This window comes from Triticum aestivum, chromosome 2A (genome assembly GCF_018294505.1).
Source record: "Triticum aestivum cultivar Chinese Spring chromosome 2A, IWGSC CS RefSeq v2.1, whole genome shotgun sequence".
Classification (NCBI taxonomy): domain Eukaryota; kingdom Viridiplantae; phylum Streptophyta; class Magnoliopsida; order Poales; family Poaceae; genus Triticum; species Triticum aestivum.
In genome coordinates this window covers 63,360,651-63,384,990 of record NC_057797.1, presented here as the reverse complement: position 1 = coordinate 63,384,990, position 24,340 = coordinate 63,360,651, and the positions used below count along the sequence as shown (strand labels likewise).

The window sequence follows — 24,340 nt, the reverse complement described above, 5'->3', positions numbered from 1 at the left end:
GATTAATTTCAAATCGCCGGTTGGAAGAAACCATTGGTCGAGTTGCTGACACGGCTCATATGGGATCATTTGCAACCCGCCGCAGTCACCTCAACCTTCTATGGATTAACGTCGTGCTATCAACGCCAATGATATACAAGTTATGCCGATTTATATCACGGTCAAATATGGAGAGTCTCAAGCCAACTACTCGAGTCACCTTTGAGACTCGGGGGCTACGATGACATGACTCAGCGAATCTTGCCAGTTTCAGCAAATTTAAGAACCCCAGGACGATGGAGGAAAGGATAACCCGGTCCCGGAGGCTACTGTTATATTGATGAAAGTTTAAAGGCCATCAGAAAATTTCCGGTTTAGAAAGTATATGACAGTTACAAATCCCGGTTCAATGAAGAAGATCCGGGTCATCAGAAAGGATTCCGGTTTAAAATCCGGCTCAAGGGAAGTCAGTCTGACTGCAGCTCTTAAATATCCAGTTTACAGTGTCTGGTTCAAAAAGGAATTAACCTCTCTTAAGTTCGAGTTTAAAGGCCGTCGGAAAATTTTCCCGCTGAAAATGAAGATTCCGGTTTAAAATCCGGTTCAAGGGAAAGATGTCTCCCACAAAGCTTTGAAGCTCTCAATATCCGGTTCAAGATCCCGGTTCAAGAAGAATTTATCTCTTGCAAAAAGTTAAAAATTGCCAAAGAAGACCTGCTGCCACGATGTGCGGTTCAAACATGTGTATTCTGCCTTACTGGCCATGACATATTATTGATCACATGGGAACCTCAGCTAAAGCGGGGTATTTGTTCTTTTACATCATGTGTGGTTACATGGAGTTGTTCTAAAGCGGCCTTCGGTTTACACCTTGAGTTAGCTTTTCAAAAGCATCATGTTATATCACTTGGGGGGCTTGGTCGTGTCCGAACCAATGCAATACCTCTTGATAGGCGAGAGCCACCAGATCACTTGGGGACTTGGTCACGTCTGAACCAGTCATGCCTCTTGATCGGCCTAAGGCCACAGAATCACTTGGGGGCTTGGTCGAACCCGAACCATTGCCATGCCACTTGATCGGCATAAATGCCATGGTTTCATTTGGGGACCTGGCTGACTTGAACCATAGCTACACCTATCAGGAGCTTGGTCGTGTCCGACCATGGTAACGCCATCTGATCAGCTCAAATAAGTCTCTTTTTGTAAACGGTTTTGTCATTGCCTTTGTTTCACAATTTTTCTTGATAACTGTTTTTTTATTTTTGTTGTATTTTTAAACCGACAAAGTTCTAAACCGGTTCAAGCTATCAATTACAAATTGACGAAACACGGTCAAATCTTAATCCAAAGAATATCTGCCCGGTTTGATTTTCTGTTACCATCCTATTATGGAGTAAACCGGTATTTATCAACCCGGCTCGGCTTTCAACTACAAGTTGTCAGTACACGATCAAGTTATAATCCGGAGTCTATCAGCCCGGTCTGGTTTGACTACAAGTCACCAGTATTATATATGGTTAATCCGGTGTTTATCACAAACCCGATACGGTTTTATCATAAACCGGCACAATATGGAAGGAGTTATCAGTACTCAAGATTGGGGTTATCACCTTTACTACAAAAAGTTGGTAAAACCAACAATGTGATTCAATGTCACAGGTATGATCTATTTCATATTTGATTATTCTTAAAGTGCAGCCTTGATTATAAACCCGGGTTATATGTTGGGCGTTATGACCCGTCCGGCGGTAAACCGCCAGGACACTTTAAACTTGTTGTATGCAGAAACAGGTTTGTTAAACCGGCCTGGCTTTGGACTATAAGTCGCCAGTATATATTTGGATTGCGCCATTGGAATTATGCGCTTATAAATCATTGGGTATATTATTCAAATAGCCAACATGGCTGGATTTTTATTATGGTTATCAATAACCAGTATTATGATTAAGGTTTTCAAAGTCGCTTTAGCGCAATGGCTATCATATTATCAATAGATATGATTTTCTACAATTGAAGGAATAGTCCCGAGTTGCTGCAGGCTTACGACCCGGCACTTGGGGGCTACATTATTTCAGTTGAAATTACATCAAATACACAAGTCTCATGTCGCTGCAAGCATGCACCATGACACTTGGGGGCTAATGCGAAGACATTTTTTGTACACCTTATTGAAGACCCGACTCATCATATTATAATGAGCCGGCCCTTGGGGGCTACCAATTGCTTCTGTCAACAATTTAAGGTACACATGTTTTCATCTATTATTGAAGGATCCACTGCTCAGTTGGTAAAGCACAAAGCTCTCAACCTTGTGGATATGGGTTCAAGCCCCATGATGAGAGTTACATAATATAATGTTATTCTCAATGAAGTATATATAAAGTCCCAGCTCAATATTATCTTACTGAGCCGGCCCTTGGGGGCTACACGTTGTTGTTAAAGTCTACATGATCATATTTTCAAAGTCCCTGCTCATTATTTACATAATGACCCGGCCCTTGGGGGCTACACTGGTTGAAGTTTTTTATGAGCATCAGGAAATTACAAGTTCCAGGTTGCTGCAAGCATGACAACCCGGCACTTGAGGGCTACATATATGGAGTATTCAGTTTATATGATTGAGATGAACTAATCGGATTTCTTCAAGGTTGAAACACTTATTGGAGCAAGTCTTAAGTTATCACTATGTTCTCCTCTTAAGACTTGGGGGGCTACAGGTATTATGCATATAAAGGAGGAACATCTTCATTTTATCAGTTTTGAGCAAATCAGGAAGATCAATTACATGACCCGGTGTCGACAACAATTATGACCCGGTGCCATCAATATTTATAAACCGACCATTTTGGTAATATTAAACCGGCAAGTTTTACATCTTCAAACCGGCTGAATATCAGATAAGTATTTTCAGACCCATATTTCTTAAACCGGATTTGGGAGCTGAGTCAAAGGAGTTATTCTTCACAATATTTCTCGGTGACAAACCAATGTCGGCAAATTGATTATGAAGCTGGTCTGTTGACCCAGATTTCCCAGAAGGAGGAAATAACAAGGACTTAAGGATGATCAGGTACCGGTTTACAAAAATTCTTAACCCGGAGCATAACCTGTAAAATTTGTTCTTGTATTTATTTTGCAGCATAAGTTTACCATGAATAAATCCAAGCTAAACTTGGGGGGCTAATGTCGGGGATATACCGCGCGGTGTAAACCGGCTGGAAGTTAACCCGGCCGGACTTAGCGGTTTATCTGAAGACCCCGCTAACACTTGGCGAGTTACTGGCGACCCGCCCTGACCTGGCGGTTTACGAGCAACCTGCCTTGTCATTATGACTCACTAGTAACCCGGCGTGCGGGACAGACGGATGACAAGGCCCAAGGCCCAGAAGGCCGGTTCACGTTTAATGATGGGCCGATTTAAGAGGAAAGACATGAGGAATATTTGTCTTACAAGGAGTTAAGACCTGGACTTATATCCAGTTTATATTAGAGATAGACTAGTCCTAATCCTAATAGGACTTCACATGTAACCCGACCCTCCAACATATATAAGGAGGGGCAGGGCTCCCCAAAAAGGAGAAGAGGGACAAGTTCCACAAGTTAGGTTTAGACAGACAAGTCAGTAGCTCTCGAGATAGAGCACCCTTGTAATCATCATCATTAATATCAATGAAGCAGGATATAGACTTTTACCTACATTGTGAGGAGCCGAACCTGGGTAAAATCTCGCGTCTCTCGTCCCACTCAACCCCTCTCAAGCTACCACATAGATGCTTGGCCTCACGACTAAGTCCTGACACTAAGGACATCTGCTGTGACAATTCCACGACAACATCCTTATGATAATCTGGCAGGTCTCCATCTATCTGACAACAGATGTTTCAACCATGAGCCACAAGATATCCTTTGTTTATCAGATACATAACAACTTATGAGCATAAACACAGCTGCACTGTACAAGAGCCGAGCTGATAGCATACAAGATCAACAAAGATTTTACAAAAAGGAAACACGGCAGACAATTCCAATTAAGTGGATGCTCTTCAGGTCAGATTTCGAAGAGAAATTGTCCACAGAAGATCTGCATCGGACTGCACAGTAACTTTATCTGAATCCACAATGTTGGATGTGCTTATCATGCTCCCAAATCTCATCTCTGCATCACCTGGAAGCACAAAAGGTTTGCGCAAAATTAGCCCATGATAGGAGTAGCACGGTCTTCACAATTGAAAATGGAATAAAAAACCACATTGTTTTTTCTATACGACTCGCATGCCTTTGCACCGAAACTTCAACAACAAATACTAACGGTTCATGTGCACTGAAATGTACTTGTATGTTAATGATGGCAAAAAAGGGTTTCACTTGCAGTCGCACTATATTCATTTTTTATCAAAAGGATTCACCTGTCCTCTACTTTAATTTGGCACGGTTTATTTGCTTTAGGTCCAGCCATTAATTTTTCTGGCAGTTGCTTAAATGATTTCATTGGCAAATAATCTTAAGCATCAAAGAAGGGTCTCATCTGGAACAACGCAATACAACAACACGGGCCACATTCACCACACATAGTAGGTTGAAAGGCAAGACCAAAAGAAAAACATAGTTCAAAACTCGCATGCTTATAGCATCAACTGTATACTAACTAGGGACATACTAGGTGGAAGATGTGGTTGACACCAATAGAACCTCTGTCTGGGGACACTTTATCTCACACTTCGCATTCCCCAGGACAAGATTGTGCACAAAATTGGTACACTCTTGAATAACTGTTGCTCCCCATTAGTATGCACAGCTACAGCATCTCACACCTGGCAAACACCGGCTGCAAGGCTAGACCTGATTACACTTTTGTTGCCCAAATGGACACAGTACAGCCTGGCCCAGCCCATGAATGGCATGGTTCATCCAGCCAGACAACCTACATTACATATGACTAAACATGGGCAGCCCGGCCCAGAAGCCTGGAGTCCGGGCTGGGCTCGGGCCTCATTTTCCCCACCAGAAGCCCAGCCCAAAAGCCCAGAATGCATATTTTCTTATTTTGGGGAAATATATGTATATTAATACATTTTTTATTACGAAAATGATTTATTTAACATTTTTAAATGCAGAAAAAGAATGTTTTCTCAGGTTTCAGGCCAGGCAAGGCTTCGCATTTTCTGGTCGGGCTTCTGTAAGCCCGGCCTGGCCTGGGGAATGCCGAGACCTCAATATGACTAAGTGCTGGTGAATTTTTTTAGTGCACATAGTCAAACTCTCAAATTGCAAGACAACTGGTCACAAACGAGCAGAAGAAGTGTTTACTCAGGTTCCACTTGAGGCCAGTGGTTGTAGTGCTTGTAGATGGTGCTCCAATAGGAAAAATTCCACAATGTGGTCCTTCTACAGACGACTCAATATAGATCTCATGGTGATGCGTTTTGGGAAGAAGTTGGATCAAGCAATCATCGGACAGAAGGACAATCCGCATGTCCGAGAACGCATAGAGAACATTGATATTTGCAGCCTCATGATCAAACCTTCCAAGTGCTCCAGTAACAAGAACACAAAGCTACATAGAACCAGAAAAAGTAAGTTAAATAGTTGAATTAGAACCAAATGTACCTGAACATTACATAACTTTGTGTTTTGATATTGATAAACATATTATACGGTAAAAGATAGCAATGACAGAGTACCAAATAAGAAAGTATAACCACTACTTACATTAGGCTTTTCATGATTAGGTGTGCGATGGCGGATACTGGAAATACACTTGTGCAGATCTGTTGTCTCTTGGTTATGTGATTTATCAGAAATTTTGGATCCCTGTGTAGAGAACAGTTCAACAAAACGATGAGCCAATGATATCCTGATCACATTTGTAATGCGATCAGTTCACCAGTGCAAAATTCATTATGTTACATTCAGATCAACAAAAATGTGCACTCCACTTGATCTCAAAAGTTAGATTCAAAATAGTGGTAGTTAATATTCTGACACAGATGCTTGTCATTCCATGTCAAACAGTGTCAGTGTTGCCATCTTCGACTTAGGGTTCAGCCAGTTACTCTGTCATCAAAATAATTATGCAAAATTTCTGAAGGATGGGAACAGCAGAGTCCTAGAAAGGGCCTTGCCTGCATGCACTTGTCGTGTACAACTACAATGTAAGAAAAGTCCTTGGACAACTGAGTTTCCATAACAAATTGAAATTTCAAACACTATCAAGTTACCAATTTGAAATTTTGGAGGACAGCCAAAAATAATCTCCATATCAAATGGAATATATAAGCCTACAGCGTCTTTTCCTTTATAGCAAGTTTTACACACAACATCAAATAGTTGCAATTTTATTCACGATCACAAAGACAACACCATTTCTAACTATAATCGTCCAATATACCAATAAAACTGCAGTCTCCTGTATGCTAAAAAAAGGGACCAAACTTATACCAACAAAGTCTACTTTTTATAACAAACGCTGTCTCCTACATGCTAAAAAACAGTTAACTACCAGATGTGAAATTGGTCAATGTCTAAAGGAAATTAGAATACTATTTTCTTTGATGGCAATAATTTTTTTTCTAGCTATTGTTAGGAGAAACCCCGCTTTTGCTGTTGCAATCTTCTGACTACTGCTTTTGAGTTTTAACTGGTAGCGTTTCTTTCTTCTGGAGATCCGCTGACTGGTGACTGTGTTGTTAACATTGAAAACCTGAACCTAAACTCATCAAATGGTGCAGTGGAAAGATGCATGTAAATATTTTCCCATCATTTTGGCATTCTTCAGCAGGGCTTTTCATGCTTGAATCATCCCATGAATTTTACCAATTTTTGCACAGCCAGCATACATCTCATAAGTTATACATGGGCTGAGTGTCTACTATGTATTATATGAGCAATAGGTCAGCATCAGGATATTTTCAAACAACACTTCAGCATGTTAATCTGAATAATACTAGGATGTCCAGATAATGTGAACTAGAGAAGAGGAAGCAAGCAAAAGACCTGACTAGAGTAATATCTTTTCACTTCTGGCCTTATAGAATCCATGTCCCCTTCAATTATTTCTGGAATATACCTGGATAATAGCAATCAATTGAGACATGATGCAGAAACCTTGCTGGTCTGATCATAAGGCCAAAGGAAGCATAAATATATATAAGCAGTTCGTGCAATAAAACTGACTCTGGTCTTAAATGCCAAATGCCATTGAGATGTAAAAAACAATTATGTCTCATAGGCATCAAAATAGAACTATAACCACGATCATAAATATGTTTTAGTGGTCTTTGGAAAACATACGCTGACAGGCATGTACAGTATTTGTTTGTCTGGTCAGGTACAGCAAAACAAATAGAGATGCTAACATATGGATATAGCTTGACATCATACCAGACCTCTGCTTAGACAGCAGCTGGCTTGTACCTTGTATAGCTTTGCACTGTTGATGTGTTTTTCTGTTCTTTATTTTTGCCATTTTTAGCTCTTAGTTTTTGTTTTGTTTTGATTTTTTTTTTGAGTTGTATGTTTTGTGTTGCTTCGGTGCCTTCTTCTAATACAAAATGATTTCTTTGCTCAAGTTCATGGTGGACTAAATCAAGAAGCCCACCCTATTTCCTATTGGGTAAGAAACCATCAGCATTGTCAGTGAGTGAATGAAATAGCAACATATTAGACTACAACAACAACAAAGCCTTTAGTCCCAAACAAGTTGGGGTAGGCTAAAATAGCAACATATTAGACTATGTTATTCAAAATTTTGGATAATCAAAACTTCAAAAGCACATAAAGAGGTATCCATTTGTTCCAAAGATGAAGTTGCATAGCATAAATGGCCATGTAGCTTATGTTATGGCAAGTTTAGTAACACTGTACAGATCACGGGAGAGAAAATGGTGCCACACTCGCAATCCAAACCCAAAGAACTACAACTGGCTGCTACAGACCTATTACAAACTCTGCCTCCAGTTTGAAAGTACCATGTACCTCTCATTTCAAGTGAGAAATAAAATATATAGAAATGCAGCTACTGTAGGTGTTGGCAATCATTCAACTCCTCAACATTTGTGATTCACATCTATGAACAAATAATTCAAACCATGACTGGAATTGCATGAAAATGTTTCAAATTAGTTAAACCTTTGATATAAAAGGAGGAAAGGAAGTAGTTAACCTATTTCTGTCCAGGTCATTTGTCATTTGAGACATCTCGTCAAAAATACGATTGGCTCCACCATCAGCACATATTCTCATCTTTGCTGCTCTAAATTAAATTCGAAGGAACAATTTCAAAGATACATGCCGTGAGCAAAATATACAAAGAAGAAATAAGGTAGAGCTAGTTACCTTGAGCCCAGAGGCGAGGCATGAACCGTGGAAGCTGCTGGTTAAGAACAACCAGAGTATAGTTGTTTGCTGGAGCCTTGGCAGGCTGATGCAGTTTCGGAAGAAGGAAATTCGAAGAATGCGCCATCACCTCCATACTGCGAATTGTGCGCCACAACATCTTGTCCTCTTGAAGGTGATCTGTGAAGACTGTCCAAAACGAAAACCAGTTCAGCAAATAAAATCAGTGATGAGATCAAAAGGGCGTTCATATGCTCAGAACCATTAGTTGTTCTGTCACCCATCTAGCAAACCACAAATTTGTCGAAGTGTTCTGCCGATAACATTAACGAATTAAGAGCTCATTTCTCATCTTTCTTTTATCAGACAAATTAATAAAAAATTCTTACATTTATCCTCCTCCTACTCCCACCCATTCCCCAAAAATACCTGGGAACCTTTCAATAAAAATGTTGTGTCGCATTCCCATTCCTGCCTAAATCTTATCTGCTGGGATCGACCATCAGCTCGCAGCCCACCCAAAAACACTAGGAAAAGAACTCCCGCCTTGAAAACCGAACAAGAGAATCACCCGAAATTCAGTCTCGGGCAGACAAATTCCGGCGGATTTCAGAGGAAAATCCTGGAAACTCAACGGATCTGCCCAAGCGGGATTTCGGATGACCCCCTCGTCCGTTCTCGACCCAGAAATCCACCGAACTCCTGGGCCAGATTGATCCGCCAAACATCTATCAACATTCCCATCGGCCAACCAAGCAACTACTACAAGATTTACTTACTTGGGGCCGGCCGGAAACCAAACCCGGCTGGCCAAATGGCGAAGCGAAAGCGGAGCCGGATGAAGAACTCACCTCGGATTACGCGCGCGTCGAGTCGAGGAGGAAGGATGCCAATTCGCCCGCCTCGCCGCCGTCGCCGGAGGGACTGTTGGTGCGCAAGGGAAAGAACAGAGGTCTTAAAATAGGAAATGCCGCTGATTTTCGTATTGCAAGGAATATGCCAACGCATGTGCTGTCGGTGTCACCAGCGCAACTGGTTTATTATAGTAGCCGCTGGATGTGCGGTGGTGGTTCACCTGGGCTCTGCTCATGGACCCGCGCTGCCGCACAAAAGATATACTCGCACTCTTCATAATATATTTTATTTTTTTTCTAAATCAAATGTGTGTAGACACGTTTGAGTGTATCTCTTTTGGGAGGCGTTTTTACTCCCGGGAGCATCTTGCTCCCGCGAGAACAGTAACCAAAAATATATAGTAAATGTTTTTTTAAAAAAAATATGATTTTTTTATGCTTATGTTAGTGTCGCAAACATCTTTGACAATTTCATGCGATATAGAGCAGTAGTGTTTTGTCGGTGAAAAAAATATATTTAGGGTGACATGCGGGGTAACATTTAGTGTTCAATTTTTTTTCTTTTTGCACATGTCAAAATGAACATTTAGATGCGACTATGAACACATAGATTTTTTGTTGGATTTTTTTGATGTTTCAAAAATAATTTTAGTGTGCAGGAGCACGTGCATCCGGGAACCAAATTTGATTTCCGGTCTCTCCACTCATTTCAGACTATATGTAGTATGTATTAAAATATCCAAATATTATAATGAAAATGAACGGAGGGATTATCATGTTCCACTGAGAGTAGTTTACAAAAAAAAGACCTCATGGTGCTTAATTACAAAACATAGCATTATTTTGGTCAATTCTTGAAACTCAAAAGAAAATCGGACTTGCGAAGAAAAAAGATACTCCCTCCAAATATCGAAAGACGTCAAAAGTGTCAAGAGGCATCTTATATTTTGGTACAGATGGATATAATTTAGAGATATCATCGAAGACGTCAGAGACACGTTGGTTTACCCCGTTTTAGTCATTTCCATGGTAATAGTCCTACGTGTTGGTTATAAAAGTATATTAGTAAACATGTTTGCGTTGCAAGGAGAGAGAAAAAAATCATCCCTCATGCACACACCCGACGCCATTAGCAAATCCTTTAAATCTTTCACGGTACTACATGACAAACAATACGATAAATGGTGTTGCACAACAAAATAAGTATGAGATGTTTTTTTTGAAGTGTATTTTTATTAGACAAAAGAGATATATGTCTAGTTGTTGCTACCTGTTTACGCCTTTTTGTCGTACTCCTCAGTGATGCCCAACAAATAATACATTAGGATGAAAATAGCAAAATACATTTTTAAAATTCACAAACATTTTCTATAAATTCGTGAACAATTTTCAAGTTGGAGTTACAAATTCATGAACAATTTTTGAACCGGCGAACTTTTTTTGAATCGACGAAAATATGTTGAGTCGGCAAACATTTTTGAATTGATAAAAAAATTATGAACGAGCCATTTTTTGAATCGATGAACATTTTTGGAATCAGAGAACATTTTTTGGATGCATGAACATTTTTCCGAATTCATGAACATTTTTTGAATCAATGAACTTCTCTTGTAATTCATAATCATTTTTGGGTTTTTTTGAACATTTTTAGAAAAAAATCATGAAAAATTTGAATGCACAAACATTTGGTTCAAATTCACAAACATTTCTTGAATACGCAAATAGTTCTTCAGAATCATGAATATTTTTTTAATCCACAAACATTTTATGATTTTTGGTTTTCATAAATTTACAAAAATGAAACTTTGATTTTTTTGGAAATCATGTAGGAGCTAGGTGGGATCGAACCTAGTTCTCTCTGATGGAAGAGGGAAGCTCTAGCTAGTGCCCTACTAGCCAACTTGCGATTTCCAACGGGATTGCGACTAAATGAATCAATGAAAAGCGCCTTCATAGGAAAAAAATGGTTTGTGTTTTCTCACTTATGGATGGTATGATGGGTAATTTGTGCTAACTTTAGGGGTAATTTTAAAACGGACGGTCAGACGTACTAATTACTTTATTATTATGTATAGATTGATAAATAAGGGGGGTGTAGATTACGGATTGGAGGTCTTGCGATAATAGCTTCGTAATGGTTTGAATCTTTGGTGAGGGTATGCAGGGCTTATATATAGGTTGACCTTCTTTGGCAAGAACTTCTATGTCTTCGGTATGATATTATATGATCCAATCTCTGACGAGTATGAGGAATATAGCGCTCGCAACAATAAGTTCTTGGATTTGACATGTCCACTCTTATCTCCTCCAAGTGCCTGCCTTCGAACGACTTGTCCCGAGCCCGGAGAGTCCTTAGAAACTCTTGTCAATCCGGGCTATCCACGCCCTTGGTGTATAGTCCTCTACTATAGTGTACCACATGCTTACACAAAAGAAAGGTTGAGATCTCAAGATAAATAATTTGTGATGTAAGTATCTTCCGACAAACATCTTCTTCAGTTACCATCTTGACTATCCTAAGACTATCAGATCTAGTAATTAGTTCGGGGCCGCTATTTTGGGCACATGGGACACACTTTGTGAGATTACTAACATTGACACTGGCCACTGAAATACCCCAAATCAAGAATTTGAATCGTACCACATCCTTTGGAAGGAACAATTGAACGTGGCCCTTTACGAGTAACGTGGGAGATGCTTGCCATATTTTTTGGGTGGTGGCGTGTTCTCTCGACGAGGGTCGGCCAGATAGAATTTCCATAAAAAGAAAACAAAACTCAGTTATTTCTCTTTTTTTGTAACGAATTTAGGAGCTTTATTAATCAAGTAGCATGATGAGGTTACAATCTGTCTTTAGGCAAGACCGTAGGAACTCAAGGCTGGAACCAAGCCAGCTTTCAGTGCCATCCAGTGAGCAAGCAAGGCGAGCACACTGATGGGCTGGTACATTGCAAGATCTACCAACATGAGTAACCATCAAAGAAGCAAAACTAGCACTAATATCCTCTAATTCCTCGAAGATAGGTGCAACAATTGAACGAGAATTGTCGCGCGATTTCCAGATGTTGACTAGCTCCAAGCAGTCAATCTCCATTACCACATGTGAGAAGCCACGAAGTTGAGCAAAGATCATCCCCTCCCGGAAAGCTAAGAGTTCAGCAATGAACGGGTCAGTGACACCCAATAGAGGTTTACTCCAAGTTCCAAGAAAGTAAAGGTGCGAAAGAGCCACCCCTCCCGCTCCAAATTTCATGTCTTCAATACTGACAGCAACATCCGTGTTTATGGTAACCCAGCCTGCCTCAGGTGGGCGCTAACACTGAGCCGCCGAGCTCTCCTTGTGCGACGACGGAAGATCTAGGATAGCCAAGGTTTCATGAATCCACTTTAGGGCCCGAACTGGATCGTAGCCATCGCGATCACGAGTCCAACAGTTGTGTGATGACCATATGTTGTCATGATCATAATGATTCTGCAGCGATCTTCTTGTACGAACTGGGAGTCCATAAGAATATCCTGCGCCCAAGTATCCGAATGCAGTCGAGGTAGACGAAGCTGGAATCTATCTGCCGCTGCTATCCAGAACTGCCTTGCATGCGAGCAATGAGCTAGTGCATGAAGCAAGTTTTCATCCGTAGCTTTGCAAATATCACACCGGCCCAAGGGTTTAGTGTGTTGATATTTCAAACTAACCGAATCTGGTAGGATTCCCCGGAGTACTCTCCACCAGAATACATGGACTTTGGGAACCACATGTAATTTTCATAGGGCATTCCACATTTGTTTGTTAGTTGATGAAGCTTCTGTAATCGTCCCTTCCTCTAGAGCGTGGTGCTCGTTCTGAGTCACAAGAGAGCGATACACGGATTTTACAGAGTAGTTAACGGATTTCTCTAAGGCCCATGCCAGAAAATCTTCGCCACCGTCGCTATTTAGGGGTATATTGAGGATAGCTTCAACATCCTGTGGCAAGAAATTTGCTTGAATGATTTCCACATTCCAGTTGCCTGTATAGTCATCTATCAACTCTGAGACCGTGGCCAGTGGGGAAGAGCCAATGCGACTCATCGGTTTTAGAGAAAGATTGCCAAGGATCCAGGGATCTATCCAAGTGCAGATAGTAGAATCGTCTCCAACTCTTTTGATTAGCCCAACATCTAGAGCCTTTCTTCCCGCAATAATAGCCTTCCACGTAGCCGAGGCTCGAGAAGGAGCACTCGCATTGAGAAAGTCAGTATGTGGATAATATTTGCCCTTCAGCACTCGCGCGCATAAAGACTCCAGTTTTGTGAGAAGACGCCAGCCATTTTTCCCGAGCATTGCGAGGTTGAACACATGCATGTCACGGAACCCCATGCCGCCCTTCACTTTGGGTGTCGCCAGTTTATCCCAAGAAAGCCAGTGGAGTGTACGTTTGTCTATAGAGCTTCCTCACCAATATTTGGCCATACATGACATAATGCTCTTGCACACCTTTTTGGTAAGCAGAAATAGCTCATACTGAAAGTAGGAATGGCCTGGACCACTATTTTGAGCAATACCTCTCGTGCCGCACAAGCCATATTCCATTCAGAGTAGCCGTGCATTTTACTTCGACATCGATCCATAATGTGGTCAAACATCCCACTAGTTATCTTACCAATAGCTGTAGGTAATCCCAAGTAGCGCTCCGGAAAGGCTTCAACATGTATTTCGAGTGATTGCTTGAGCGCCTCCCGTGTGGGTTGCTGTGTATTGGCATTAAAATATATAGAGCTTTTCTCCCTGTTCACTGCTTGTCCAGAACAATCAACGTAAATCCGGAGAATATAGTTCAGTCTATCCGCACTCTGGGCTTGTGGATTTAAGAAGATGAGACGGCCGTCGGCAAAAAGCAAGTGATTAACCCAAGGTGCTTGGATACTCAGTCTATCCGCACTCGGTTATTTCTATAACCATCTTCCCTGAGCACCTTGGATTGTACAAGAGCAATGCTACATCTACGAAATAGTTGTTACGTGACCTACGTATGAGATGATTTAGCAGGCTTTAATTGGGCATTAGAGAGGGCTGGGGCCCACCTGAAAATCAGGGGGGATGTTTTGTTGAAGGGAAAGGAAGTTTACGCAGGTTACGTAGCAACATTATGTAGGTCGCATTTTTGATTGTACAAAGCCTTAGATGCCACCCTCCCAACATCCAGGTTTTTCCGGCTGGGTTCTGCTTATGTGCATGCGGTCTGTTTCTAAAAAAAAATAGTGCATGTGACCTAGAGGTGTTACCGTAAAGCAACTGGAGGGCATTAAACAGAAACAATACACGGCCGCTAATTGACGCTTGCCTAAAAGAAAACCAAAATCAGAGATCTAAAATCACAAAAGTAATACTCGTAAACATGATCAAATATTAACATTGCCTGGCAATGAATCGAATTATATGATTCTTAAGCGTACCGGGCAGGCAATCAATCCATGGCCATGCATGTAAATGATTCGAATTATGACTAACAACATGGGTAGCATCTAAAATCCGGGCGCAATCTTCGGAAGAAACGAACAGTGCATCAGAGCGGTATTGCGCGGCCTGCCTGAACTGAACTGAACTAATACTTGGGAGGGTCGGAGAAGAAGTTGTTGATGGCCGGCATGATCTCGGGGCGCTGGCGGTCGATGAACTTCCTGAAGCCGTGCTGCGAGTAGCGCTTCCCCTCGTCGAAGTTCTCCTGGATCCCCGCCGCCCTGTTCTCCTTGGTCACCCTGCACAGATCGACAACGAACAAGATTTGGGAAACGGTTTCGTCAAGGTTGAAGTCAGATCGGGGTCTCCGCCGACGAGACGGGGCGCGTGTTGGGGTGGGGTTCGGTACCTGACTTCCGGGTTGGTGGTGATGTTGCGGATGAGCTGCATGGCGCAGATGGAGACGGCCACGCCGGTCGCCGCGAAGATCGGGTACACCTGCACCGTACCAGCAGCGCGTGATTCATCGCGAGAAAACACAGATCAAATCGTCCGCCGAAAACCCAGCGAGATCACGGAACACGAAGAGAAAAACGCATGGCTAGTTCGTTTCATCACGGAATTTTCCGATCTACGAGCCGAGGAGAAACGAGTGGGAGGAGCGGGGGTTGAATCGACGTACCTCAGGGCGGAGCCATCTCTTCCACGCGGCGGAGGAACCAGCGGCCGCCATTGATGTTTCTTCCTTTCTTCTCGCCCAAGGATTGATCTGCGGGAGTAGTTTGGTTGCTGGTTGCCTACTAGCACGGGAGGGGGTTGGCTTTGTGTCAACCCGGGTCGCTATATAGCGGGCGAGGCGCGTTCGGTTGACGCGGTGGGGACCTGGAGTTTGCGAAGACCGGAGGAGTGAGGATTCGCCAGCGTGCGGTGATCAAATGCGCTGCTTGGCAACGCGTACGACACGTAAACTGGTCACGCCCGCGCCGTAATGCTACCGTGTGAGCGAAACACGAAACGTGACGCAACGAACATGTTAGTTTGGGTTGAGTGCGAATTCCACGGAACCATGAAATGTGAAGTAACCACTATGCCGCAAATCTTCATCATTATCTTTATTTTTAGGACCGCAGTATATCGACAATGTTCGCAGGGAGGGGTTGACATTTGCGAACGTTTTAGATAGCAATTTAGTTGTATGGGGCTGTCGGTTTCTTCAGAAACGGGCAGCAAATTCTGGGGAGAAGAGAAATTTTGCGGCAAAAAAGGGCAGGATTTTCCATTTTCTTTGAAACCCACCTTAGGATTCAGCTTGCCTGCTCCCTCCTCATGCTCCCATCCGTGCTCTCACTTCATCCTATGGCTGACTTTTTTTTTCTTTTTCCTTTCTAATCTAATCATCTCCCCCCTGATTTTAAGGGGGTGGGGCCGGGCCTTATTTTGCTCCAATCAAATCAAGCCACGTACGCGGGAGCACGGATGGACACACGCATGGGGAGCAGGCAAGTCTCGTCCAACTATCTCTGTCTCAGCTTTAATTCATTTATCGAAAGAAAAATTATAAATGCTTACCATGTTTACTATAATTAAAATTCTAGCATTTATTTAGGCAGATAAATCACATGCAGGATTTTATTAGGTAAACAATTATTTACAGAATCACGTCAACATAGACATGTAAATCGTGCCCACATGTTAGTGCCAAGATGGCAAATGTCACCACAAAGGTTGTCAGGCATGGATCGAGCGCTGAATATAAGGTGGGAGTGTGCGATCTCCGGTCTCTCCCCGTCAACACCTTGCAAAGATCTCATCTACAACTACATGGGCAACAATGTCGACATCTTGTGTCCTAATATGTCCGCTCGGGCGCAAAGGTGAAGGTGTGGTCCTCTGCTGCTAGGTGATTGCCTAGACAAGACGAGGATCTTGGAACTTTAGATACAAAGACAATAGCGAGTATGTGTTTTCTGACTGTTTCTGCCACCACAAATGAGAACGAGGAGCATGAGGCAGTGCGGGTTATCGGAGCACCCCGATTTGGGATTTTGGCGGTGCCGGCGACCTTTCTCCCTGAACCTTCGTCAACAAGTGTGATGGTGGCCGGCTCTTGTCGCGACTAGACTAGCTGCTTGTGCGAGCATTGTCTTTGCTTGCGTGGCATCTCACGTCAAGACCATGCTATGCACATCACTGCTGAGATCACGAAAAGTGATGGCTACAACACATGTTGACTTTGATTTGGTAGTGCTTCTCAAGTATCATCATGGCATTACGGAAGCTCGTTCACTACTTCCAGGCTCACCCCACAAATGTGGTCAGCACCTCCCCTATATCAGTCATCTAACGCAACAAGGACACCACATGACGGTTCACCAAGTGGGCTATCAAGCTCCTCACCTTCCACATCACATACCAAGTGGGCTATCGAGCTGAGGATTTGTGGTAGTAGCTATATGTCATGTATCTCTCTTTCCCAACCTTACGAATTGCCATCATGATTATGATCTTGGGCATTTATGATTAGTTGAACTGTATGACGTACCTCTCATGATGAGAAACTTAATGGTTCGAATACTGTTCATTTTGTATTCTTGAACTTTGTTAGTTAATGATATTACATGATGCTTATCTAGTATAATTTCTGGAGACACTCGATGTGACATTGGGGTGACTCGATAGGTTAGGATTAGAATGATAAGGATCATTTTGTATTGTCGTAGTATAATTATGTGTTTGCCTGAGGTAGACAATGAGGTGGTTCAACAGATTAACATTAGAATGACAACTTTTGAGGTGATTCGCAGTGCACTTATGAGATCTCATCCGTAGTTGATCCAATAAAAAAGGAAAGTTGTGAGCTTATATCATGTATTTTAATGAAATTATAATGTTGAGCGTTGACACTAGTGAACCTACGCACCCTAGGCTTTGTTTCCAATAATTACAAACCTTGTTTCAGTCACGTTTAAATATTGTTACCTTGTTATTTTTATTTATTCAAAAAATAAAAAAAAATATTTCCACCATCCAAATTATCTATCTATCATTCAATTTATCAATCTCTTCGCGGAACTAGTGAACCTATACACTCGACAACAGTATTAGGTGTGTTCAGGACACAAGAGACTACTTGTATCTTATTGCAAGATTGCTTGAGGGGAGAATACATTCATCCTACATTTATCGCAGATTGATAAAAATTAGGTCATCCAATTTCAGGAGAGACTACATTTGTCGTGAAAATAAAATAAAAATAAATTGAAGTGAAACAAATGGCGGTTTCAGTCCCTTGTGAGTTCACCAACTTGCATGTGCAGTTCAATGGCACCCTTTCTTACTACTTTCTATGGTGTGGGTGTTATCAAAGTTTTTTTGTTAGCCGTTTTATTTCATTCGAAAGGTATAAAAATATTATCCACCAAATTATCTTCTAATTTGAATTTCTTCTGCAACAAGCCTTGTTGCAGTCGCAACAAGATCTCATTATTCTGGCCCGTCCATACAAAGGTGTGCCCCACAAGTCTCTAGACCGCGTAACTGGGTGCAGCTGCGGCTAGCTTGTTAGAGACGCACTAATCGAGTTTGGCTTTAAACTGGGAAAAGAAGCACAAAAGGGGAATTCTTTTTTCTGATTATCTAGGGCACGCGGGCGTCACCAGTCGTCCAAAATCCTACGTCTAAGTCATGAAATATTCACACGAGTGCACGCGCTATGCATGGTATGTAGCACTATTCTTGTGGTTCTAGCATTTACATTGGTATGCAAGGGGTCCCCCTTATATGTTGCTCCAGTCCTCGTTCACCAAGCGACGTGGTACTAATTTTCGTCCCTCCACTCATCTATCTCCCATTTGTTGTAGAACAACTAGGGCAGAGCCCAATATTCCAACAACAATAACAGAGCCAGCTCGGTAGCAGCTAAAGTAGTAGTAGTAGTAGTAGTAGTAGTACACACCGAGAGGTAGATAAAGTGGGCTGGAAAAGGGAGTTTTATGAATCAATAGTCCTATGATGGGTACATGTAGGTCTACAGTACCTCGTGGTATAGAATTTAACGAAGCACATTTTGAGGTTTGTCTTGTGCTTGTGCTGGCCAATGGGACTGGAAGGAAACACGATCAACTCACTTACACGTCGCCCCAGGACAAAAGCCATGTCCATTTTTTGCTTAGCTGGAAGATGGGATCATTTCAATGTCGAACCGCTGAACTCCAGGCCATGTTAGAGAAGAGGGTTCACCATGCTAGGTCTCAAAATTTGGTTTGGCACAACAGTCTTCTTAAATTACTGCAATACGAATGGTTCTTGAATTCATCATGCTAGGTTGGCATGATGAGATCATGTCTTCTATTGGCATTGTGTCGTTGCAAATCTATATGATTCGGGATATGAGATTTGTGACATGTACCCCCTCTATGTCAAGGTCCGGGTTGTAGTAGGCGAGACCCCCGCACCCACCTCCGCGTCGCCAACCCTAGGCGACACGGGGGGCGACCACGCTGCCGGCCCTAGGCCCCCTCCCCTCGCCTCCTCCGTCATGCCGCCGCCTGAGGTCTCACCGGTGAAGCCTGGCCTATGATGGCGGCGGTGGGGCCTTATCCCTCGGCGGTGGTGGTGTTTTTTTCGGGCAGCGGCGGCGCATCGCTTGACGGAGATTCGACGGCAAGGAGCGGCGGGATCCCTACGGCATGCGTGACGGTGGCGTCATCGGAGGCGCAACCTCCCCGCGGTGGAGTCGCCCCTATGGCGGCGGTCGAGATCGCCGATCTGGTCTTTCCCAGATGGGCTTGGACAGGGCGGCGGTTCCGATGTGCATCTACAGGCGAGCGTGGTGGGCCTGACGGCGCCAGCTGTAGGCACCATGGTGGTGCCATGGCCGGTCAGGCGGCGGCGGCAGCCTGGATCCCTTTCGTCCAGTCCCCGGCAGAGAGGGCGGCAGTCTATGCACGAGATGCTTGAGGGAGGATCTTCGAACAGATCTGGGTGAAAACCTGCTCTCGGCTAGCTGCCAAGGCCGGCGGTGGCGGCGCTGTCTGCATCATTCCCTTCTTGAAGGCATCACTGTGGAGAAGTTCAAGGCCACTCTATGCTACCTCCGGGGGAACCCTAGATCAGTAGATCAGATGACGGCGGCACTATGGTGTCGTTTCCCTCTTGGGGGCGTCATTCGTGGAGGTGTACACGGACCGAGGGACCCGTGAAAGGCTTTTTGGTGGAGCGGTGCTTCAGCTTACGCATTAATGGCGGCAGATCTCGGCGGCATGGCGCCGTGGAGACTCGACGCGCAGGGAGGTGGCGCTGTCTGGCGTCGATGGCAGCTAGACCGGGCAAGGTTGATGCAGCAGTACAACACTGAAGATGGAGTGGTGTGATACGTCTCCAACGTATCTATAATTTTCGATTGTTCCATGCTATATTATATCATGTTTTGGACATTATTGGGCTTTATTATACACTTTTATATTATTTTTAGGACTAACCTATTAACCGGAGGCCCAGCCAGAATTGCTTTTTTTTCCTATTTTAGGGTTTCGCAGAAAAAGAATATCAAACGGAGTCCAAACGAAATGAAACCTTCGGGAACATGATTTTCGGAATAGACATGATCCAGAGGACTTGGACCCTACATCAAGACATCAACCAGGAACGCACGAGGTAGGGGGCGCGCCTACCCCCCAGGCATGCCTTCCATCCTCGTGGGCCCATGTTGCTCCACCGACGTACTTCTTCCTTCTATATATACCTACGTACCCCCAAATTACCAGATACGGAGCCAAAACCCTAATTCCACCGCCGTAACTTTCTGTATCCACGAGATCCCATCTTGGGGCCTTTTCTGGAGCTCCGCCGGAGGGGGTATCGATCACGGAAGGCTTCTACATCAACACCATAGCCTCTCCGATGAAGTGTGAGTAGTTTACTTCAGACCTTCGGGTCCATAGTTATTAGCTAGATGGTTTCTTCTCTCTTTTTGGATCTCAATACAAAGTTCTCCCCCTTTTTTGTGGAGATCTATTCGATGTAATCTTCTTTTGCGGTGTGTTTGTTAAGACCGATGAAGTGTGGGTTTATGATCAAGTTTATCTATGAACAATATTTGAATCTTCTCTGAATTCTTTTATGTATGATTGGTTATCTTTGCAAGTCTCTTCGAATTATCAGTTTGGTTTGGCCTACTAGATTGATCTTTCTTGCAATGGGAGAAGTGCTTAGCTTTGGGTTCAATCTTGCGGTGTCCTTTCCCAGTGACAGTAGGGGCAGCAAGGCACGTATTGTATTGTTGCCATCGAGGATAACAAGATGGGGTTTATATCATATTGCATGAGTTTATCCCTCTACATCATGTCATCTTGCTTAAAGCGTTACTCTATTCTCTTTAACTTAATACTCTAGATGCATACTGGATAGCAGTCAATGTGTGGAGTAATAGTAGTAGATGCAGACATGAGTCGGTCTACTTGTCTCGGACGTGATGCCTATATACATGATAATGAAGGAAATATGCCCTAGAGGCAATAATAAAGTTATTATTTATTTCCTTATATCATGATAAATGTTTATTATTCATGCTAGAATTGTATTAACCGGAAACATAATACATGTGTGAATACATAGACAAACTTAGTGTCACTAGTATGCCTCTACTTGACTAGCTCGTTAATCAAAGATGGTTATGTTTCCTAACCATGAACAAGGTGTTGTTATTTGATTAACGAGGTCACATCATTAGTTGAATGATCTGATTGACATGACCCATTTCATTAGCTTAGCACCCGATCGTTTAGTATGTTGCTATTGCTTTCTTCATGACTTATACATGTTCCTATGACTATGAGATTATGCAACTCCTGTTTACCGGAGGAACGCTTTATGTGCTACCAAACGTCACAACGTAACTGGGTGATTATAAAGGAGCTCTACAGGTGTCTCCAAAGGTAGATGTTGGGTTGGCGTATTTCGAGATTAGGATTTGTCACTCCGATTGTCGGAGAGGTATCTCTGGGCCCTCTCGGTAATGCACATCACATAAGCCTTGCAAGCATTACAACTAATATGTTAGTTGTGAGATGATGTATTACGGAACGAGTAAAGAGACTTGCCGGTAACGAGATTGAACTAGGTATACCGACGATCGAATCTTGGGCAAGTAACATACCGATGACAAAGGGAACAACGTATGTTGTTATGCGGTCTGACCGATAAAGATCTTCGTAGAATATGTAGGAGCCAATATGGGCATCTAGGTCCCGCTATTGGTTATTGACTGGAGACGTGTCTCGGTCATGTCTACATTTTTCTCGAACCGTAGGGTCCGCACGCTTAACGTTACGATGACAGTTATTACGAGTTTATGCATTTTGATGTACCGAAGTTAGTTCGGAGTCCCGGATGTGATCACGGACATGACGAGGAGTCTCGAAATGGTTGAGACATAAAGATTGATATATTGGAAGCCTATGTTTGGATATCAGAAGTGTTCCGGGTGAAATCGAGATTTTACCGGAGTATCGGGAGGTTACCGGAACCCCCCGGGAGCTATATGGGCCTTAGTGGGCTTTAGTGGAAAGGAGAAAGGGGCAGCCCAAAGGTGGCCGCGCGCCTCCCCCCCTTCCCTAGTCCTATTAGGACTAGGAGAGGTGGCCGGCCCCCCTCTCTCTCTTTCCCCCTCAAGGAGTCCTATTCCAACTAGGATTGGGGGGGGGGGAATCCTACTCCCAGATGGAGTAGGACTCCCTTGGCGCGCCCTCCTTGGCCGGCCGGCCCCCTTCCCTTGGCTCCTTTATATACAGAGGCAGGGGACACCCCTAGACACACAAGTTGATCCTTGAGATCGTTCCTTAGCCGTGTGCGGTGCCCCCTGCCATCATATTCCACCTCGATCATATTGTAGCGGTGCTTAGGCGAAGCCCTGCGACAGTAGAACATCAAGATCGTCACCATGCTGTCGTGCTGACGGAACTCCTCCCCGACGCTTTGCTGGATCGGAGCCCGGGGATCGTCATCGAGCTGTACGTGTGCTAAGAACTCAGAGGTGCCGGAGTAACGGTGCTTGGATCGGTCGGATCGGGAAGACGTACGACTACTTCCTCTACGTTGTGTCAACGCTTCCGCAATCGGTCTGCGTGGGTACGTAGACAACACACTCTCCTCTCATTGCTATGCATCACCATGATCTTGCGTGTGCGTAGGAATTTTTTTGAAATTATCACGTTCCCCAATAGTGGTATCAGAGCCTAGGTTTTATGGTTTGATGTTATATGCACGAGTAGAACACAAGTGAGTTGTGGGCGATATAAGTCATACTGCCTACCAGCATGTCATACTTTGGTTCGGCGGTATTGTTGGACGAGACGACCCGGACCGACATTACACGTACGCTTACGCGAGACCGGTTCTCCCGACGTGATTTGCACATAGGTGGCTTGCGGCGACAGTCTCTCCAACTTTAGTTGAACCAAGTGTGGCTACGCCCGGTCCTTGCGAAGGTTAAAACGGAGTCTATTTGACAAACTATCGTTGTGGTTTTGATGCGTAGGTGAGATTGGTTCTTGCTTAAGCCCGTAGCAGCCACGTAAAACTTGCAACAACAAAGTAGAGGACGTCTAACTTGTTTTTGCAGGGCATGTTGTGATGTGATATGGTTAAGGCATGATGCTGAATTTTATTGTATGAGATGATCATGTTTTGTAACCGAGTTATCGGCAACTGGCAGGAGCCATATGGTTGTCGCTTTATTGTATGCAATGCAATCGCGATGTAATGCTTTACTTTATCACTAAGCGGTAGCGATAGTCGTGGAAGCATAAGATTGGCGAGACGACAATGATGCTACGATGGAGATCAAGGTGTCGCGCCGGTGACGATGGTGATCATGACGGTGCTCAGGAGATGGAGATCACAAGCACAAGATGATGATGGCCATATCATATCACTTATATTGATTGCATGTGATGTTTATCTTTTTATGCATCTTATCTTGCTTTGATTGACGGTAGCATTATAAGATGATCTCTCACTAAATTATCAAGAAGTGTTCTCCCTGAGTATGCACCATTGCCAAAGTTCGTCGTGCCCAGACACCACGTGATGATCGGGTGTAATAAGCTCTACGTCCATCTACAACGGGTGCAAGCCAGTTTTGCACATGCAGAATACTCAGGTTAAACTTGACAAGCCTAGCATATGCAGATATGGCCTCGGAACACAGAGACCGAAAGGTCGAGCGTGAATCATATAGTAGATATGATCAACATAAGGATGTTCACCATTGAAAACTACTCCATCTCACGTGATGATCGGTTATGGTTTAGTTGATTTGGATCACGTGATCACTTAGAGGATTAGAGGGATGTCTATCTAAGTGGGAGTTCTTAAGTAATTTGATTAATTGAACTTAAACTTATCATGAACTTAGTACCTGATAGTATCTTGCTTGTTTATGTTCATTGTAGATAGATGGCTCGTGCTGTTGTTCCGTTGAATTTTAATGCGTTCCTTGAGAAAGCAAAGTTGAAAGATGATGGTAGCAATTACACGGACTGGGTCCGTAACTTGAGGATTATCCTCATTGCTGCTCAGAAGAATTACGTCCTGGAAGCACCGCTGGGTGCCAGGCCTGCTGCTGGAGCAACACCAGATGTTATGAACGTCTGGCAGAGCAAAGCTGATGACTACTTGATAGTTCAGTGTGCCATGCTTTACGGCTTAGAATCGGGACTTCAACGATGTTTTGAATG

The 24,340-nt window shown here is 43.4% G+C and overlaps 2 protein-coding genes across 3 annotated transcripts; both read right to left on the bottom strand.

The window, feature by feature from the left end:
- Positions 1–3,794: 3,794 nt before the first annotated feature.
- Positions 3,795–9,383, bottom strand: LOC123187485 (thiamine pyrophosphokinase 2). 2 transcript variants are annotated; one of them, XM_044599357.1, is made up of 7 exons: positions 9,165–9,383; positions 8,314–8,502; positions 8,141–8,225; positions 6,973–7,045; positions 5,689–5,790; positions 5,287–5,533; positions 3,795–4,144 (listed from the first exon to the last, which is right to left on the bottom strand). In XM_044599357.1, exons 1-7 carry the CDS (start codon positions 9,319–9,321, stop codon positions 4,023–4,025), a joined length of 975 nt encoding a protein of 324 aa, XP_044455292.1. In that variant the 5' UTR covers positions 9,322–9,383; the 3' UTR covers positions 3,795–4,022. The 2 variants fall into 2 exon arrangements, with proteins under 2 accessions (XP_044455292.1, XP_044455293.1); XM_044599358.1 differs by having other exon boundaries at positions 8,141–8,230; positions 9,165–9,246.
- A 5,147-nt stretch (positions 9,384–14,530) lies between these two features.
- LOC123184725 (uncharacterized) lies at positions 14,531–15,516 on the bottom strand. The gene is made up of 3 exons (XM_044596803.1): positions 15,286–15,516; positions 15,013–15,101; positions 14,531–14,902 (listed from the first exon to the last, which is right to left on the bottom strand). Exons 1-3 carry the CDS (start codon positions 15,334–15,336, stop codon positions 14,749–14,751), a joined length of 294 nt encoding a protein of 97 aa, XP_044452738.1. The 5' UTR covers positions 15,337–15,516; the 3' UTR covers positions 14,531–14,748.
- Between the last annotated feature and the right edge of the window lie 8,824 nt (positions 15,517–24,340).

Coding starts and splice junctions, on each gene's coding strand:
- LOC123187485 (XM_044599357.1), bottom strand. CDS start 9,321: ATGCGTTGGCATATTCCTTGCAATACGAAAATCAGCGGCATTTCCTAT. Junction 8,226..8,313: donor GCCTCGCCTCTGGGCTCAAG/GTAACTAGCTCT, acceptor AATTTAGAGCAG/CAAAGATGAGAATATGTGCT. Junction 7,046..8,140: donor AATGACCTGGACAGAAATAG/GTTAACTACTTC, acceptor GCTATTATCCAG/GTATATTCCAGAAATAATTG.
- LOC123184725 (XM_044596803.1), bottom strand. CDS start 15,336: ATGGCGGCCGCTGGTTCCTCCGCCGCGTGGAAGAGATGGCTCCGCCCT. Junction 15,102..15,285: donor AGAGATGGCTCCGCCCTGAG/GTACGTCGATTC, acceptor GGTACGGTGCAG/GTGTACCCGATCTTCGCGGC. Junction 14,903..15,012: donor ACCACCAACCCGGAAGTCAG/GTACCGAACCCC, acceptor CGATCTGTGCAG/GGTGACCAAGGAGAACAGGG.